At 52.0% G+C, this 18,236-nt stretch overlaps 2 protein-coding genes across 12 annotated transcripts in view; both read right to left on the minus strand.

The window, feature by feature from the left end:
- The window catches only part of LOC105711263 (zinc finger and SCAN domain-containing protein 2), a 19,337-nt gene continuing 1,101 nt past the window's right edge, over positions 1-18,236 (minus strand). The window contains exons 1-2 of one of the 3 annotated variants that reach the window (XM_064372224.1): positions 2,255-2,514; positions 1-640 (exon numbers count right to left, since the gene is read on the minus strand). In XM_064372224.1, coding sequence (XP_064228294.1) covers positions 1-612 — 612 coding nt within the window. In that variant the 5' untranslated portion in view covers positions 613-640; positions 2,255-2,514. Of the gene's footprint in view, positions 641-732; positions 2,231-2,254; positions 2,515-18,236 lie in introns of those variants that run through there. The other 2 variants (XM_064372218.1, XM_064372222.1) reach the window with 2 other exon arrangements.
- Positions 8,799-18,236, minus strand: part of ZNF775 (zinc finger protein 775) — a 19,977-nt gene continuing 10,539 nt past the window's right edge. For all 9 annotated transcript variants that reach the window (XM_064372211.1, XM_064372204.1, XM_064372207.1 and 6 more), the window contains one exon: positions 8,799-10,851. In XM_064372211.1, coding sequence (XP_064228281.1) covers positions 9,269-10,851 — 1,583 coding nt within the window. In that variant the 3' untranslated portion in view covers positions 8,799-9,268. The remainder of the gene's footprint in view (positions 10,852-18,236) is intronic.

The following is an 18,236-nucleotide window of genomic DNA, read 5'->3' on the forward strand; positions in this document are numbered from 1 at the left end:
TCATAGCACGCGGCCTAAGTGGGAGGCCTGGCCCTCCGGCCCGTGGCCGTGGCTGCGCTGGTGGGTCTTGAGAGAGCCCTCGCGCGCGAAGCTCTTGCCGCAGCGGGGGCAGAAGTAGGGCCGCCGCTCCCCGAAGACGCCGGGGCGGCGTGGGTGCGGCGCGGGCATGCGCGCGTGGGTGCGCTGGTGGTTGAGCAGGAAGCGCGGCTCGCGGAAGCAGCGGCCGCACTGGGCGCACTGGTGCGGCTTCTCGCCGCTGTGGATGCGCTGGTGCGTGAGCAGGTTCTGCTTGAGGCTGAAGCAGCGGCCGCACTCGGGACAGGGGAAGGGCCGCTCCCCGGTGTGCGTGCGCTGGTGCACCTCGAGGTTGTGCTTGACGCTGAAGGCCTTGCCGCACTCGGGGCACACGAAGGCGGCCGCGCGGCCCGCCCCGGCGTGCGCCTTCTGGTGCCGCACTAGGCTGGGCTGCTGCGAGAAGGTCTGGCCGCACAGCGGGCAGCTGTAGGGCTGTTCCTCCGCCGGGTGGTGGATGACCAGGCCTCGCTCGTCCCCTAGACCCTCCTCCCCGTCCCCGGCAGGGGACCCGCCCCCGGAGGACGCCAGCTCGGTCATGGGCACTTCCAGCTGCAATCACCAGTCCCTAGGGAGACAGAAGAGGAGAGAGGGGTTGAGGGACCCGAGGGTTAGCCAACCCCCAGCCTGGCGGGGGACACTTGCCTTCCACAACCTCACCTTTTGCCCCGTTTTGTTCAAGCTCAAGTTCCCCTGCTGGGAATCGGTGTTCTTCCTCCATTGCCCTTACTCACAAGCCTATACTCCTTCCAAGCCCTTCTCAAGGGCACCTCCTCCTGGAAGCCTTCCCCGACCCTTCCATCCCAGTCTTACACCGTGTGACACAACCCTGTGGCCCTCACTCATCCCGCTGCACGAGAGTCAGTCATGTCACCTTTGTCCCCCAACTCCCAGCACCTTAAGGACAGAGCTGCCTTCTTTTAACCCCAGCACCAAGCACCATGCCAGCCACACAAGACACTGGATAGATGCCGATGCGTAATATTTAGGGACTCCTAGGATTTTCAGTTACCTTCATCTAAATATGTCTTATCCCTCAACCAGATTCTCAAGGACAGGGGGAGGTAGGGAGGTGCACCCCAAACTTGGAGAGAAGGGTGGGATTATTGGTGATTTAAAGATATTTTTGCAAAGCTTCAAACAAGAAACAAAAACACAACCCTGTAAACCTGAAAGTGACCTCAGTTAAACATTAAAGGCAGCAGCTCTTTGTTTATCAAAACGAGGCATGTGTTCAAAAGGTTTCCAAGTCACTGAACTAAGGTGTGAGCTCCCAGGGGGACTGGTCTCAGCGTGATTCCTCCTGGTATCCTCACAGCAACGCCAGGCCCAGGCCTGAGCAGCACACTCAGTGCCCAGCCAGCCCCCAAACCTGGCTCACTTCATGCTGGTTCTCCTAAGATTCCTCTTAAATTGTTTCCCATTGTCCTCATAAAAGCCCCGAGAAAGAGGCAGAACAGAGTTATGGAGCCCCACTTGAAGATGGGGAAACCGAGGCTCAGTGAGGTCAACATACTTGCCAAGGTCACAGAGCAAGGTGAGCCTGGACTAGGCCTTAAGCCTCCTGCCCCACTGTTGAAAGCTCTTTTCAATATACCAGCTGCTCAACAACTAAACACTCCCCAAAACATACACACACACACACCCCCCACTGCCACCATCCCAGGTCACAGAGCCATGCATTCCAAAGGGCCACTTCTCCTGTGGGGGCCAGGAGTCTACTGCCACTCCCATGACCCCCCGAAAACTTGGGCTTCTGCAGGGCCCTGAGGCCTGCTTCATCCATTCTTTCCAACTCCATTAGGGAGGCCGGCTGGATGTTCCACTGGACCTCCCCAAAGGCCTCTCTTCACTTCCAGCCTCAGTAAACCTATCTGCAGAGTGGGGTCTCAGGGCCACCTCCTCTGTCTTCCCTACCCTCGAGGCCAGGGTGGAACTGACACCCTGGGGAAGGAGACAAGTCCTACTTGCAAGAGACCCCACCCACAAATCTTTTCCACAGGCAGCTGCACTGACATCTGCAAAGACAGATCATCAAAGTCCCCTTGGCCAATCTCAGCCTGGCCCTGTCACTGGGCAGCCTCCTCTCTCTCCCCTGCTATACCCCTGACTGAGGCCCCGCCTGCACGCCGAGAGGCCCCCCGTCTCTCCCCCAAGTTCTTCCATCCCATGCCACACTCACAGCCCAGCTGAGCCCCTGCTCCTCCGGTCTCCGGTGGCAGCTCTTTGCTCTACAGTCTGCGCTGCTCAACGCAAATACGGTAACTCTCCCGCAGCGACTCCCGCGCCCCTTCTCCCCGCCCCCATAAAGACGGCAAGCCTCCCGCGACGTTGCTCTTATCAAATAGCTGCATTAATCGGAAGAGCTGACCCCACCCCACCCGACTCTACGCACAACCTTGCCAACTTCGGCGGCCGCAGCAACCTCAGAGAAATATGGTAAACTCTGCGTCGCAACCCCACCCCCACGAAAATACGTAGGCCTCCACCCTTCTGCCGCAACCCACCCCGCCAGGCTGCAAGCCCCAGCTCCCAGAGGGAATGAATGCAGCCCACCCCCCGCGGCCGCAGCGCCCCCAGCGGAACCACGCAATCCTGGATAAATACGTAATTAAGTCGCGGTGCTCGCACTCCCGGAAAGGACCTGCGCGGCTCCGGACAAATACGGTAGCGCGCCCGCAGTGACCCGCCCCCGAGGGTCCGCCTCCGGCCTCGGTAAATACGGTAACCTCCAGCCGCGGCCCCAGCGCGGCCCCGCGCGGACTCACATGGCGCCGCCTCCCCAGCCCTCCGTCTCCGCCGCAGCGCCGCAGTCGCCGGCGTCGCCGCAGCCGCACAGCAGCCCCGTGAGGCTGGGAGGTCTAACTCGCCGGCAGCCCAGCTGGCGGAAAAGGGGATTGCGAGCGCTGCGCCCGTCCGGGCCGGAGCGGCGGCTGTGCGGGGGCCGGTTCCGGGTCCTGAATATCCCACGGGCGGGTCTCCCCAAGCCCCTAGATCTGCCGACCCAGACATTTCCCGTTTCGGGATTTCCCGAGGCCGTTATAGCACCATCCCTATTTCCCTAATCCCAAGGCCAGGCCCACAAACCACCCACAGCGACCAGGAAAGAGGGTCAGACGGAGGCGCTGGCCTTTCTCTGGGTGACGTGGGATGAGCGCAGGAGCCGGCGGCGGAGCGGCCCTGGGCGAGGGGTTCAGGGCTGGAGACAACAGTCAAAGGGGCCGAATCCGGGAGCTGCCCTCGCTAACAGTTTTCCCAGAGTCCGCCTGACTCTGTGGCCTGGGTTATATCACTAGAGTGACCAGAGGGAAAGGAAGAAGACATCGGGCCCCGATTGATCCCACCTCCTCAGAACGGAGCCCACAGTCAAGCCAAAGACATCCCATAAAAGAGCAGCTTATAACGTCTGGAGTAGCAGCTGGCATGAGAGGGCAGAGCCAAATTACAGCTTCCAGCTGCCATTTAATGATAATGCCCCCTACTCCGACATGACTTTGCCTTTTACAAAGCCCTTTTCCATGTATGATGTCGTGGGAACCTTCCAATAACCAGGTGCAGTCTAGCTTGTGCAGGTATTATTAATATCCCATTTTATAGATGGGAAAATAAAATGGAAACAGAGTGGCTTCCTCCAACACCCACAGCTCTAAGTAGCAGAGCCCAGATGGGGACACGCATTGTGGCCCAGCTTGCACCACTCTGGGACTGAGACCCTCAGACATAAATAGGGTGTGAAAACAAGGAAATAAAAACCTGACCCCAGTGAGAAGGTGCCTGAGGGCGTACGAGGGCGTACATTTGACAGACAAAGAAACAGGGGCCTGAGAGATTTTAAAAGTCCCAACAGGTAGAAGAACATTAAATAGGCTTTTTTCTCTGTGGCCTCTCTGTAGCTACCAGGTGGAGAAATGAGATTCTCTCCCCAAGGCCCAGGCAGGGATCCTTGCAGCAGATAGTGGATGTGGCAGTTGGGGCAGCACTGTCCCTGATGGAGGACGTTGGGAGACTCAGGCCTCCTGATGTCATGAGGGTCCCCCCCGCAGCTCTGCAGGTGCCCACTGTGCCTTCTGGAACCTGGGAACTGAAGAATTCCAGGGGGGAGCTCCTATGCTGTAAAATCAGTCCCTTCCTCCCAACACCAGGCCCGGAGGCCAGGCCTGCCTGCTTTCACAGCTCACTCGGAGGACCAGTCTGTCCCAGAAGGCCCCACCCGGCTCGCCCATGGCCTCTGGGGAACCCACTCCTACCCCAGTCCCCACCCCATCCCTTCACTGCCCCTGGAGACACTCACTGCTGGATGTGGGATTTGAGGAGTTCCGCATCCCAAGAAAACTGGTATTTTTAAATAGAGACCACAGGAAGGGAATACTGGGAAGACAAACAAGTCCACAGGACAGACGTTGAGTTCCCCTGCATCAAGACCAGCACCCCAGGCACTGATGACCACCCCACCTGCGCCTCCACTCTCCAGCCCCTGCTGTCACCTGCCAGGGCACCCAGAGTTCACCTCCTCTGCAGACTATAAGAGAAATGGGGACACTTGGTGAAGACCACGTTTTCAAAAGCAAAATCAATAATATGCCTGAGGATGTCGCCCATATTTTTAGCATCATTTTCTAGGTAAGATGAACCAAAATAGAAAGGAAAAGAACATAGCTAGGGGATGGAGGTGCACACAGACAGACACAGGCAATACCACCTCAAGCCTGCCCTGCCTCAGCGGGGAAGCCAAGGCCCAGGGGCTCACGGAGGCTATTCTCTGCTCTGCCACAGTGGTTTGGGCTTCACTTCTCTAGTTTCGTGCACAAAGACCCCTGCCCTGTCTCCCCCAAGGTCCCCCCTCACCCCATTCTTAGGTGCTGCGGTGAGCACGATAGAGTGCTGGCGTGGAAACACCTGCAAACACAGCCGTGCTTCATGCTTCCTCATACAGGCAGCGCAGTGGCTGGCACAGGAATCACCACTGTCCTGACGGGTCCATGTGGCAGCTGGACTCTGGACCCTAACAAAGGCCTGGACTGCCCACTACCAAGGCATCCTGGAGAACAGCAGACCATGGCTCCCATGTGGGTAGACGTGTAGCTCAGGTGAACCCTGTCCAGACCCTGCACTGTAGTTACCCTGAACAGGGGGACAAACAGATCACCCCCGGACCTCCTTGGGGCAGGTCCAGACCCTGGTCCCCACATCCTCCAGCACCCCCTGTGGGGCTGACCTACAACATCAATTCAAACGCCCTTACACTTGTAGCAGGCCTGCTTCACACTGGAGTTGGTTAATTCTTTATGTGGGTTAAGCTAAACAAGGGAAAATCCTTTCTTTCCCTTTCCATGGGCACAATTGCTCTGCAAGTAGCCACTCAAGTTTATTAAAACAACAATAGCTACCATTTATTGAGTGCTTGCTGCATGCCAGGCACTATACCATATGCTTTACATAACTTACTTGTCCAAGGACCTACGGTTTAAATGACAAAGCCAGAATTGAACCCCAGAACTATCTGGCTCTTGCCGGGATGGTAAGCAGAGGGAAGAAAGTGAAGGGAAAAGAAACAAACAATGTTTCCAGCTTCTTATCAATAGGAGCATCATCCTATCACCCCTGGGGCTGTGCTGCTCAGTAGCCCTGTGAGGCTATTTAATTAAAATTGAATGAAGTTCAGTTCCTCAGCCCCACCAGCCACATTTAAATACTCAATAGCCACATAAGGCTAATGGCTATGGAATGGACAGCACAGATATAGAGTCATCATCAGGAAATATTCTCTGTTGAACAGCCTGTCTAGGACACCTCCTTCAAACCCAAGCAACCCAAGAGGCTGTTTTCTTTTTAGTCTGAGGGATAACCTAAGGGAATTCATTCATTTCCCTCTCTCAGTGCCCCTGCCATGATCCAGGAAGACCAGAACACACTATTTTTGGCCCCAACATTCCTCCTCCTGCCAAAAGGTCAAAGATGTTTCTTTACCAAATTCAAACCATTTAAAATAATAACAAAAGGTTTCAGGGGCATCCCCCACTCTCGCCAGTTTCTCTCTGCCAAGTCCCTGAGGGGCCTGCCCTCTCCCTCGGCCTGTGCTATCGTGGGGCTGAGTGGCGGCTTCTGGTCACTGCAGTCTACCCTCTGTCAGGCAGCTCCCCTGGGGCTGGGCAGTGGGACACCAAACACTCCCAATGAGTTTGCTACTTAGAGCTGTGGGTGTTGGAGGAAGTCACTCAGTTTCCATTTTATTTTCCCATCTATAAAATGGGATATTAATGAGGCTGACAGCCTTACCGGATGACTTGAAGCTCCTGTCCCTTGCCAAGAAAACAACCATTTTTCAAGAACCTATACCATTTTTCTTAGCTCCAGCGTTGCTTCTAACAAAGAAATACAAGGATGATGCAGGCAGCTCCAGAAGCCCCAACACCACCAAGCTCACCTGGCTCCCCATGCCAGCCATTGCACCGCCTGAACGAAGCAGCGTGGCTGCGTCTGTGGGATATTTCCACATCTGTGGCCACGTGGCCACAGATCCCCACTGCAGAGCTGCACTTACCTGGCCTTGGACAGGTTTCAAAGGTCTGCACTTACCTGGCCATAGACCCTATATAAATCTTTAGAGTCTTGATTTACTCATGGCTGTTTTCTGTTCCCTTTGCATGCTCCAGAGTATTTTGGATTGTAAACCACTAGGATAACAAATCTGACCATCTTGTCTTGGACTTAATGACAATGCCTCTTCCTAAACATTATTGACCCAGGTTTATCATTTTTAAATGAAAGAAAATGAAAACAGGTTGACAGTGCCACCCCATCCTTGCAGAAGCCCAAGAAGCAGCTTGGGCTAACAGGAGCCCTGAGATCTGCTGTCAATTTGCAACAGGACCTTGTGGACAAGTCACACTATCCCCACTCCCACCCTCCTTTCCCATGTGTTACTGCCCTGCCTGACTCATGGTGAGATTAAATGAGATAATGAATTAGAAAGTCCTGCTAAGAGAGCTGGGGATGGGAACCATTTTTTTAAAGAGTTGAACATATAGATGGTCCCAAGCCCTGTGTGTATCAAAATGATTTTCCATGAAAGTCCTTGAGCTCCTCAAAAGTAGGGGTTGTGTTGAGCAGCATCCCAGCATGATGCCTGGCCCACAGCAGGCTTGTTTACTGAATCAATGCCCGGCAGTCCCAACCAGGTCAGTGGGTCATACATTCTTTGCTCTGAGGGATTTGACTGTGTTCCCTTGGTGACCCAAAGCACCCATTTGTGGGAGTCTCAGTCACCTGGGCTCAGCGAGCAGACATTCGCATGAATTGGTGCTGGAGAAAAAAGCTGCAATTAGGCCTCATTTTTTAACCCCAAGTCCTACCAGCACAGCTATTTGACTGATTTGATCATTAAACAGGCCACTTATGGAAAATAACACGTTCTGTTGTAAAGATGCTCCTGCAGGACTGATCTCGTAAGCGTCTGCCAGTCCTGCACCCTCAGGCATCTGAATCACAGGACCCAGTGTTTCCACAGATCTGTCCTTGCAGGCGGTGTCTGTCTAACCCAGGAATGAAAGATGGGACTCAGTGAGGCCTAAAGTGGATGGGCTTGCTCAACTTGATTTCAGAACGTGGCAAAGGCACTCGGCACTCCCTGGGGCAGTGCAGGATGGAACAGCAGTTCCAGGAGAGTGGCAGGAGTCAGGGGAGCACCTAAGGCTGGTGTCTGGTGGAGAGTGCCCAGGAAAACCCTTCTGGTTTGGTTTCCTGTGGTCCTAAGCACTGAATGCTCAAGTAGGTGGTAGCAACCCTGGCTCACATCACCCCATGTGATTTCACACTGCATGGTTTGTGATCAAAGATCTGGACCAGGACGCAGCAGCCCTGCTGAGTGCTACCCATCATCAGCAGTTACCCGGGTAAGCCGTAACAGTCAGGGTGGTCCTCCTTGTCCACCCATCACCTTCAGATGTCCTTCTGCAGATCTACAACTGGGGCTTTTTCCAGATACAGAGGATTAAACAACAGTGACCAGAAGCCAGGCTGAACCGCGGCAGCTCCCAGAAGGTAACACTTCTCTGCATACAGAAAAGGATCTGGGCCTGGGAGAAGTGGGCAAGTACACGTCTTCCTTCTCCAAAGCCACATTGGGGTCCTTTCTTCCTCCCAGCTACCCAACCCTGGCACCCCAACACCCATCTCTCCACCATCTCCAGTTCCCTCCTCTCCTCGGGGAAGATACCATGGAGGTCACAACCTAGCCTGGAGCCCTGGGTTCTTCTTCAGCACCGCAGCCAACCCTGCTTTGGAAGGGCATGATGGGTGCCCTCTTGGGGGCAGGAGGCTGAGGAGGGTATGTGGGAAGAGACACTAAATTGACTTGAAGGATAGGGAAAGAGAGAAAACACCCCCAGCAAGAACTGGGCATGGGGAGGGTGTGCTCCTAGCCTGGGGCAAATGGATCTCTGTGCACACAGACCCAGGCTTCAGCGAAGGTGGTTCGGAAAGGACAGTGAGACCACATGGAATATTCCGTCCATGTTCTCTTCTGCAACGCCAGACTGATAAGGATCCAAGCCAGTCAAGTCAGCCAGCCCACTTCAGACATGCCCCAGACAGGAGTAGGAGCAGTGTGCTTGGCTCTCTCCTGCACAGCTACCTCCTCAGGGAGCCAAGCCTCAGTGGAGCCCACCCTGTTCATGCCCATCTGACCATCACAAACATACCAGTGAGAAGGACATCAAACCACTCACTCCTTCTAAAAATATTTATTGGATGCCTACGACGTGCCAGTACTGGCCCTGGTGCTGGGAATATGCTTGGGTCTCCCTTGCCACGGCCTCTGGCTTCCATCCTTGGTATCACCGAGTCTGTGGCGATTCTCCCACAGGGGCAACCCCCGGCCATCCTGCAGCCTGGGTGGGGCGGTGCCACAGCTGACCAGTCCAGACTCCAGCCATTTCACACCAGGAGCCTCTCCCAGTGTCCCCAACAGACCCCTCACTCGGTGCTTGAAGCCTGAGGTCCAACCTCTGAAGAGGGTGGTCACATCCAGGCCTTCGGTGGGAAAATGGGATCTTCCCTTCAACCCACGCTGGGACCTTTGCCGGCACACTTTGGGATGCTTCTGGAACTGTTCTCAGGCCTTGAGAGCTCTGAGTTCACCAGTCCCGCTGTGGCATCCCCCGCCACCACCACCACGGGTCCGCGGGGGTCCTGCCCACTAGCGCGCCTCTTCCTTGGCGCTGGACACAGGGGCCACGCGGTGCACGCGCTGGTGCTTGACCAGGTGCTGCTTCTGGCTGAAGCCGCGGCCGCAGGCGGGACACAGATAGGGCCGCTCGCCCGTGTGGTTACGCCGGTGCCGCGTCAGGTTGGGCTTCTGGCTGAAGCGGCGACCGCACTCGGGGCACGGATAGGGCCGCTCGCCTGTGTGGATGCGCTGGTGGATGGTGAGTGCCGACCACCACGAGAAGCTCTTGCCGCACTCGTTGCAGATGAACTGGCGTGGCTCGCCAGGCCCTGCCAGGCCTGCACGTCCCCGGCCCCACAGTGCGTCCCGGGCCCCCGGGGGCCGTTGGGGGCTCCGCGGCCGCGCGGCCAAGCCCGGGATGACCTCGGCTTGCGGCTGGTCGCCCGGTTCCCCGGCTGGGACGGCGGGCTGGGCAGTGGCATGGGCACGCTGGTGGGCGCGCAGCGCGGCACGGCTGCGGCAGCTCTTACCGCAGCTGGGGCAGGGCGCTGCCTGGGCGCCCGGCAGGTGCGTGCGCAGGTGCTTGAGCAGGTGCTGCTTCTGGCGGAAGCCGCGGCCGCAGTGCGGGCAGGGGTGCGGGCGCTCGCCCGTGTGATTGCGCAGGTGCCGCGTCAGGTTGGGCTTCTGGCTGAAGCAGCGGCCGCACTCTGGGCAGGCATAGGGCCGCTCCCCCGTGTGGATGCGCTGGTGGACGTTCAGCGACGACCACCAGGTGAAGCTCTTGCCACACTCGTTGCAGATGAACTGGCGCGGCTCGCCCGGCCCTGAGGGGCGGGAGACGGCGGTCCGGGCCCCGGGCTGGCCCCAGCAGCCCTGGCAGAGTCCTAGCCAGGCCCACTCGGGGCGCCCCCGCGGCAGCCCAGGCCGCAGGCGACAGGCCCGGCGCGACGCCGCATCTCGGAGCAGCTCGTGCAGGCCGGCGCGGGCACCCTGGCGGTCCCGGGCGTGCGCGCGCTGGTGAATGCGGAGGCCCACCTGGTGGCGGAAGCAGCGCTCGCACTCGGGGCAGGAGTGGGTGGCCGGCCGGGAGTGGGTCTTCTGGTGCTTGAGCAGGTGCTGCTTCTGGCTGAAGCGCCGCGCGCACTCGGGGCAGCAGAAGGGCCGCTCGCCCGTGTGGTGCCGCTGGTGGCGCGCCAGGTTTGGCTTCTGGCTGAAGCTCTTGCCGCACTTGCCGCAGAGGTACGGCTTCTCCCCGGTGTGGGTGCGCTGGTGGATCTTCAGGGACGACCACCAGCTGAACCTCTTCCCGCAGTCCAGGCACACGAAATGACCCTCACCGGCGGAAAGCGCGGGGCTCAGGGGGCCAGAGGCTGCCCCGGGAGCCCGGCCTGCCAGCCCCGCATCCTGCTCAGCGGGAGGGGCCCACCTGGGACTCCCAGACTCCTCCTGTGCCCCTAGGGCTCGAGACCACCCCAAGGTCTGGCGTGGAGGGAGGCCCGGGTGCTGCTGGAAGATGTTCTCCTTGTCCTTCTCCGCAAGCATGGCCTGCGGCACCAGTGTCTGCAGCAGCCGCTCCGGCTTCTCCTGCTTGACCTTCATCACCAGCCCGGCTCCTGCCAGAGGCAAGCGGGAGAGAGGTCACCACTGCTCCGCGCGCTTGTCGGATGGAGAGAAGGAGCAAGAGAGAGGGAAGGGGTGCAGGAGGGCAGAGAAGGGATGAAAAGCGGGCACGACAAAAGGCAGAAGGAAAAGATTTTTAAACAAACAGAAGAAAACGGGGTCAAGAGAAGAAAAAAGGGTAGGGCAGGCAGAAAGGTCAAGGGCAGGTTAAGATATGGAAAGAAGTGAAGGAGAAAAATACAAGAAAGAAACCGTAAGTGCATCACTTGGCTGCCAAGGCCACAGGATCCCCAAGGCACAGGCTGCTCTGCCTTCTCCACCCTGAGGCCCAGGAGATGCAGAGAAGGTTAACGAAACCAATCCAGTGAAATTCGTTCGCCCAGTGGACAGGAAGAAAGTGGCCAAGCTGCAAAATATACCGTTCTTTTCTAAGAGGATCGATGTGCTGGGAGCTTTCTAAGTAAGGCATGCCCAGTCCCTCAGTGGTCAGAGAGCCCAAGCCCTGGGTCACTGCAGCACCGTCCATGCTGGTGGGGCCCCTGCTCCAAGGCAGAAGCCATCCTGGCAGAACACTTCACCTGCTGGGATCTTTGGCAACTCGGCTTCCTTCAACAAAACCAAGGACAAGGAAGTAGGCCGGAAAGGCCACAGCACCCAAAAGAGGTGTTTCCTGGCCTAACCCACTGTACTCAGGAGCGTCCCACACCCACTGCTCCCAGCCCACACCTTGTGCCATACACAAGTCTACAGAGGCACTTTGTTTTCCCAGCTCACAGAACAGAAGCCATAATCGAAACCATCTGCCACAGACACTAAAGAATGCATACTGTGTGATTCCATTTATGTGAAGAGGAGAAGCTGGCAAAACGAACTCATGAGTTAGAAGTCAGGATAATGGCCCTATTACAGAGGGCACTGTGGGTAGAAGGCAGCATGGGGTCTGAGGTTCTGGTCATGTTTTCCATTGATGTGGGTGCTGGTTACAGGGGAATGTTTGCTTTATAAGAATTTATAGAGCTTGTGATCTATGCACCTTTCCAAAAACGTTTACATGTAACAAAAAGTAGGTGGAATAAAATAGCTGTGAACAAAGAAAAGAGAAAAATCTTTAAACAGATGTCAATGTTACAAAGACAACAAAATAAACCCAAAGGAAGAAGAAGAAGAAGGGTACTAATAAAGATAAAAACAGATTATAGATAAGGGACATGTAGCTGCAAAAAGGATTCTGAAAATCCCCAAATACTGTATATGGACTTTATATACATAAATTTGAAAACCCACATAAAATAGAAAATTTTGCATGAAAATGTAAATTAAAACTGACCCAAGAATAGGTAGAAAATCTGACTACATAAACAACTAAAAGAAATGAGAAGAACATCTCGGTCTACCTCAAAAATGAGTGACAGGCTATATAACTGAACAAACAGGTGCCACTAAACCCTCAAGGGAAGGACTATTTCCACCTTATATAAACAATTGCAGTGAATAGGAGCAAAGGGAAAGAGAAGTCTACAAGGTTAGCATAACTCCAGTATTAAAACAAGAATGGAGGTGGGCAAAAGGTTTATTGTTCTTTGAACACAGTCACAAACATTAGCAAAGCAAGTTCAGTGGTATTAAAACAATACCCTAACCTTGTGAGATTTTCCCCAGGAAAGCAAAGATGGCCCGATACAATTTATAACACTACCTCATTAAAAGTGAAAAAACTCACAACAGATGTGAAAAAGTCATATGATAAAATTCAACATTATTTCTGGAGGGAGGGATCAACGGAAGGAGAAGGTAGGGAAGGAGGAAGAAGGAAGGGAAGGAAGGAGAGAGAGAAGAAATCTCCTAGCAAACTAAGAATAGAGAAACGAAGTGCACAAAGAATGTACTCTAGAAATTACAGCAAACGTTATAACCAAAGCAAAAGATTAGAAGCCCATTATAATTAGCAACAAAATGCACTGCTCACCATCCCTAAAATCAGCCAGCTATCCTTGACGAACTAGCCAAGACATAGGGGAAAACGAAGAGAAACGCATGAACGTCGGAAAGGAGAGGAAGCTGCCATTTGCTTATGATTATTAACCACCTGGAATGTGCAAGGGAATCCACTGTTAAATATAAATAAGAGCTCGGCAACATTGCCCAGTACAAAAAATACAAAAATCGTATTTTAAAAGACGGCAATACAAGTAACTAGGAATATACCTAATAAACATGCAAAACTTATATAAAGAAAACTATTAAACCTTACTAAAGAGATAAAACTAAATAAAAGGACCAATGGACCATATTCTTAGATGAGGAGCCAAAGATGTTCTTCACTCTGAAATAACGTTGAAATTCAGTGTCATCCTATTTAAGTAAATTTTAAAATGTATCATGTATACAAATTGCCCAGAAAAATCCTAAAAATGAACAAAGAAGAATTTGGCTTATATGACATTAAAAGCAAAAATGCTACCACTGTACACATATGAATGGCTAGAATTGGCTGGGAGTGGTGGCTCACAACTGTAATCCCAGCACTTTGGGAGGCTAAGGCGGGTGGATCAACTGAGGTCAGGAGTACGAAACCAGCAGGGCCAACAGGGTGAAACCCCGTCTCTACTAAAAATACAAAAAATTAGCCAGGCATGGTGGCAGGCACCTGTAATCCCAGCTACTGGGAGGCTGAGGCAGGAGAATCGCTTAAACCCAGGAGGGGGAGGTTGCAGCAAGCCAAGATCACAGCATTGCACTCTAGCCTGGGCAACAAGAGCAGAACTCTGTCTCAAAAAAAAAAAAAAAAAAAAAGGCCGGGCGCGGTGGCTCACGCCTGTAATCCCAGCACTTTGGGAGGCCGAGGCGGGTGGATCACGAGGTCAAGAGATCGAGACCATCCTGGTCAACATGGTGAAACCCCGTCCCTACTAAAAATACAAAAAATTAGCTGGGCACAGTGGCGCGTGCCTGTAATCCCAGCTACTCAGGAGGCTGAGGCAGGAGAATTGTTTGAACCCAGGAGGCGGAGGTTGCGGTGAGCCGAGATCGCGCCATTGCACTCCAGCCTGGGTAACAAGAGCGAAACTCCGTCTCAAAAAAAAAAAAGAGTGAGTGGCTAGAATCCAGATGGCTGGCGTGTGCACACAGTGAGGCTGAGCAGCAACGGGGGCTCTTTCCTTGCTGGTGGAAATGCGAAGTGGTGCCGCCACTCTGGAAGGCGGTTCAGCAGTTTCTTACAAAGCTAAATACAGGCTTGCCATCCAATCCAGCAGTCACTCGACTAGGTATTTACCCAAAAGAGTTGAAAACCTTTGTCACACAAAAAAACCACACATGGATTTTTATAGCTTTATTCCCAACTGCCAGAACTTGGCAGCAAACAAGATGTCCTTCAGTAGGTGAATGGATAACTCTGCATGATGGAATATTAGCCAGAAAAAGAAATAAGCTATGAAGTCACAAAAAGCCATGGAGGTACCTTACATACAAACTTCTGGGTGAAAGATACCAACGTAAAAGGCTACACACTGTATGACTCCAACTATATGACATTCTGAAAAGGGCAAAACTACAGAGATAACTGAAGGTGGTTGCCAGGAGTTGGGGGGTGGGGGGAGATAAACAGGTGGAGCACAGGGGATTTGGGGGGGCAGTGAAATATTCTGTATGATACTGTAATAGTGATACCAGACATTATGCCTTTGTCAAAACCCAGATAAGGTTCAAGACCAAGAGAGAACCCTAATGTCAACTATAGACTTTAGGTAATAAAAATGTACCTATATTGGTTCATCAGTTATAACAAACGTACCACATGAATGCAAAATGTTAATAATAAACTGGAGCTGAGGTATAGGGGAACTCTGCTTTCTTCACAATTTTTCTGTAAACCTAAAACTGCTATAAAATATAAAGTCTAGGTCAGGCACAGTGGCTCATGCCTGTAATCCTAGCACTTTGGGAGGCTAAGGTAGGAGGACCGTTTGCCCAGGAGTTGAAGACCAGCCTAAGCAACAGAGCAACACCCTGTCTGTATAAAAAATTTTTTTTAATTAGCTGGGTGTGGTGGTGCACACCTGTAGTCCCAGCTACTCTGGAGGCTGAGGTTAGAGGACTGCTTAAGCCCACTACACTCCAGCCTAGGTTAGAGAGTGTGACTATGTCGAAAGAGAGAGAAAGAGAAAGAGAAAGAGAGAGAGAGAGAGAGAGAGCCATTTGGGAAAAAAAAGAAAAGAAAACCCAACTCTTGACTGACACAGTTGTTATTGTTATTGGCATGGCTGTTCCATGGTGGGGGGCTGGTGACATAAGGCTGCAAGTCAGATTCCCTTTCACAAAATAGATAAATACATGAATAAAAGTAAAAAAGCTAAATACAATTATTACAATAATGTACAGTACACATAATGGACAGATAGGCCAATGGAACAGAATCATTTGAAACATGATACGAGATATTTCAAGTCAATGGAAAAAGGCTATTCATCAACTTAGAACCAACTCTCTCTTTGGGGAAAATATTTAAGTTAGATTCCTAGTGCAAACTGTTTATAAAAATCAGTTCCAGATGGACTTAAGCAGCAGCTTTAAAAAAGAAAATGGAAGTATTAGAAGAATTAAGAGAATTTGCTTAGAATCCAGAGGTAATTAAAAGCCCTCTTAAATAAGAAACAAAAGATAAAAACTAAATTTAAAAATCTGTATGACAAAAGATACTATAAACATAAGTCCAATAGAAATGGGAATTTAGGCCAGGTGCAGTGGCTCACGCCAGTAATCCCAGCACTTTGGGAGGCCAAAGCGGGAGGATCACCTGAGGTCAGGAGTTCAAGACCAGCCTGGCCAATATGGTGAAACCCTGTCTCTACTAAAAATACAAAAAAATTAGCCAGGCGTGGTAGCACATGCCTGCAATCCCAGCTACTCAGGAGGCTGAGGTAGGAGAATCACTTGAACCAGGGAGGCAGAGGTTGCAGTGAGCCAACATCACATCACTAATATCCAGCCTGGGCAACAAAAGCAAAAACAAGAAAGGGGGGGAGGGGAGGGGAGGGGAGGGAAGAGGGAGGGAAGGGGGAGGGAAGGGGGAGGGGAGGGAAGGGGGAGGGGAGGGGAGGGAAGATTTAGAGTGAATTTAGAGCAGCATTTTCCCATAGAACTTTCTGCAATAGTGGTAACGGTTTACATCTGAGCTCTTGAGCCACATATGGTTACTGAACACTTGAAATATGACTAGTACAATTAAGAAATGACATTTTTAATTGTATTTAAGAAATTAATTTTTATTTATTTATTTTTGAGACAGGGTCTCTCTCAGTCACCCAGGCTGGAATACAGTGACACCATCTCAGCTCACTGCAGCCTCTGCCTCCTGCCTCAGCCTCATGAGTAGCTGGAATTATAGGCACCTGCCACCATGCCCAGCTAATTTTGTATTTTTAGTAGAGATGGGGTTTCACCATGTTGGCCAGGCTGGTCTTGAACTCCTGACCTCAGGTGATCCTCCCACCTCAGCCTCCCAAAGTGCTGGGATTACAGGCGTGAGCCACCTCACCTGGTCGTACTTTAATTTAACCCTAAACTTAAAGTAGAAGAGTCCTGTGTGGCTAGGCCACATGCTGGGCAGTGCAGGTCTAGGAAAAAATATGTGCAGATATAGAATAGGCAAACTCTTAGTATCCAGACTATAAAACAGACTCCTATACAGATGATAAAAAGAGGTTCAACCCCACTAGACATCAACAAAATGCAAACTAGAAGTGTAGCATCTTTCAACCCCTCATATGAGCAAAAATTTTAAAAAACAATAATACCTCTACAATATGTGTGGATACTACACAGGAGAACAGGTATACACATGGGTATTCTGAGAGCATAAACTGAGGCAGAATTTATGGAGAACAATCTGACAGTGTTCATTAAAGTTAGAAGTGTAGAGAGCCTTCTGGCCCTTTCCAGCCAGCAATTCCATTCCACATGTTCACCTAAGAAATATTGACATATGAGTGTAAAGAGAAATGTCCAAGAATGTTCACTGAAATGCTCTTTGTAATTAGCACACAATGGAAAATAACTTAATTATCCTAAAAATAGTTTAAGAAAAGGATCACTCCCTTCATAATATGGAATACTATGCATCAAATAAAAAGAATGGAAAAGAACTATGTATGCCAATATGAAAAGATTCTCAACACATTTTAAGAGAAAACAAAAATAAGCTGAAAAACTATGTGAATCATCTGATTAAATTCATTAAAAATTTTATGTCTCTATGTATATAGATATGCATGATCCAGGATGAGTCACACCAATCCGAGACTGATGGTTGTGCCGTGTCCATCAGGTGGCTGATGGCTGGCCCCGCCTCAGCCCTCCCAGCCAGAAGGATGATGACTATAGGCCAGAAAGCCCCAGGATGCCAGGACAGTGCTGTCACATCCACCTGCCGAAGGGCACCTGGCGGACATAAATGACTGGGTTGGACGGGGTGCTAAGCCCAGCACTCGTGTCCCTGGAGGCCCTGGAGTTGAGGTGGAGTTTGCTGGAGCTCCAGCAGCCCCAGGCACACTCCCGTTTTTTGAGCTCCCGTAGCCTCTGTCATTGTTCCGTTCTTTGACATGGCTGTCCCAGCCCTGGTCCCCACCCTGAAATTCTGCATCGGTGGGATGTACCAGTTACTGGCTGAAGGCACTGGCTCACGCCTGGCTTCAGAAAAGATAAAGGCACGCAGCCCGAGCAGAGGAGACCCTGGCTCCCTATGAGGAGCGCAGGCCACTGGCCGCCCGTGGAGAGTCCTGAAATAACGGCTCCACTCCTCAGTCATCATGAAAAGGATCATGTTTTAGGTTTTAATCATTCAGATAAAATTAAAAGGTGCAAAGTACAGATTATTGCTTAATGAGTGCAGTTTCCCAGGTGATGAAAATGTTCTGGAAATAGATGGCGGTGATGGCTACATAACACTGTGAATGTACTGAGGCCACTGAATCGTACACTTAAAAATGGTTACAATGGTAAATGTTCTGTTATGTATATTTTGCCACAATAAAAAAACACACACAAATAAAAGTTAAAAGTTGCTTAAAAGAGGTAAGCTGTCAATTGTCTGAAAAATGGGGACCTCCAGATGAGTGGTTCCCTCAGTCTAGCCAGAGGCCAGTCCCATGTGCCTCCATGTCTCCAGGAGTCTCGGCTGGTGAGTTTTTCACACTTTTCCCTAAAACCACAGGGTTCCCCAGAAGCTGCCATAGGGAGGAGAGAGGGCCCCAGCAGACCCCACAGCCGACATCAACCAGAGCTACCTCACAGTAACTCAGGATCCTAGGTATGAGTCTATCTGGGGAAAGGACCTCTGTAACATGCTGTGCACGTGCGCTCTAGGTTCCACTGGAATTTC

This window comes from Aotus nancymaae, unplaced genomic scaffold (assembly GCF_030222135.1).
Source record: "Aotus nancymaae isolate 86718 unplaced genomic scaffold, 86718_ANA_hifiasm-v0.15.2.pri h1tg000002l, whole genome shotgun sequence".
Classification (NCBI taxonomy): domain Eukaryota; kingdom Metazoa; phylum Chordata; class Mammalia; order Primates; family Aotidae; genus Aotus; species Aotus nancymaae.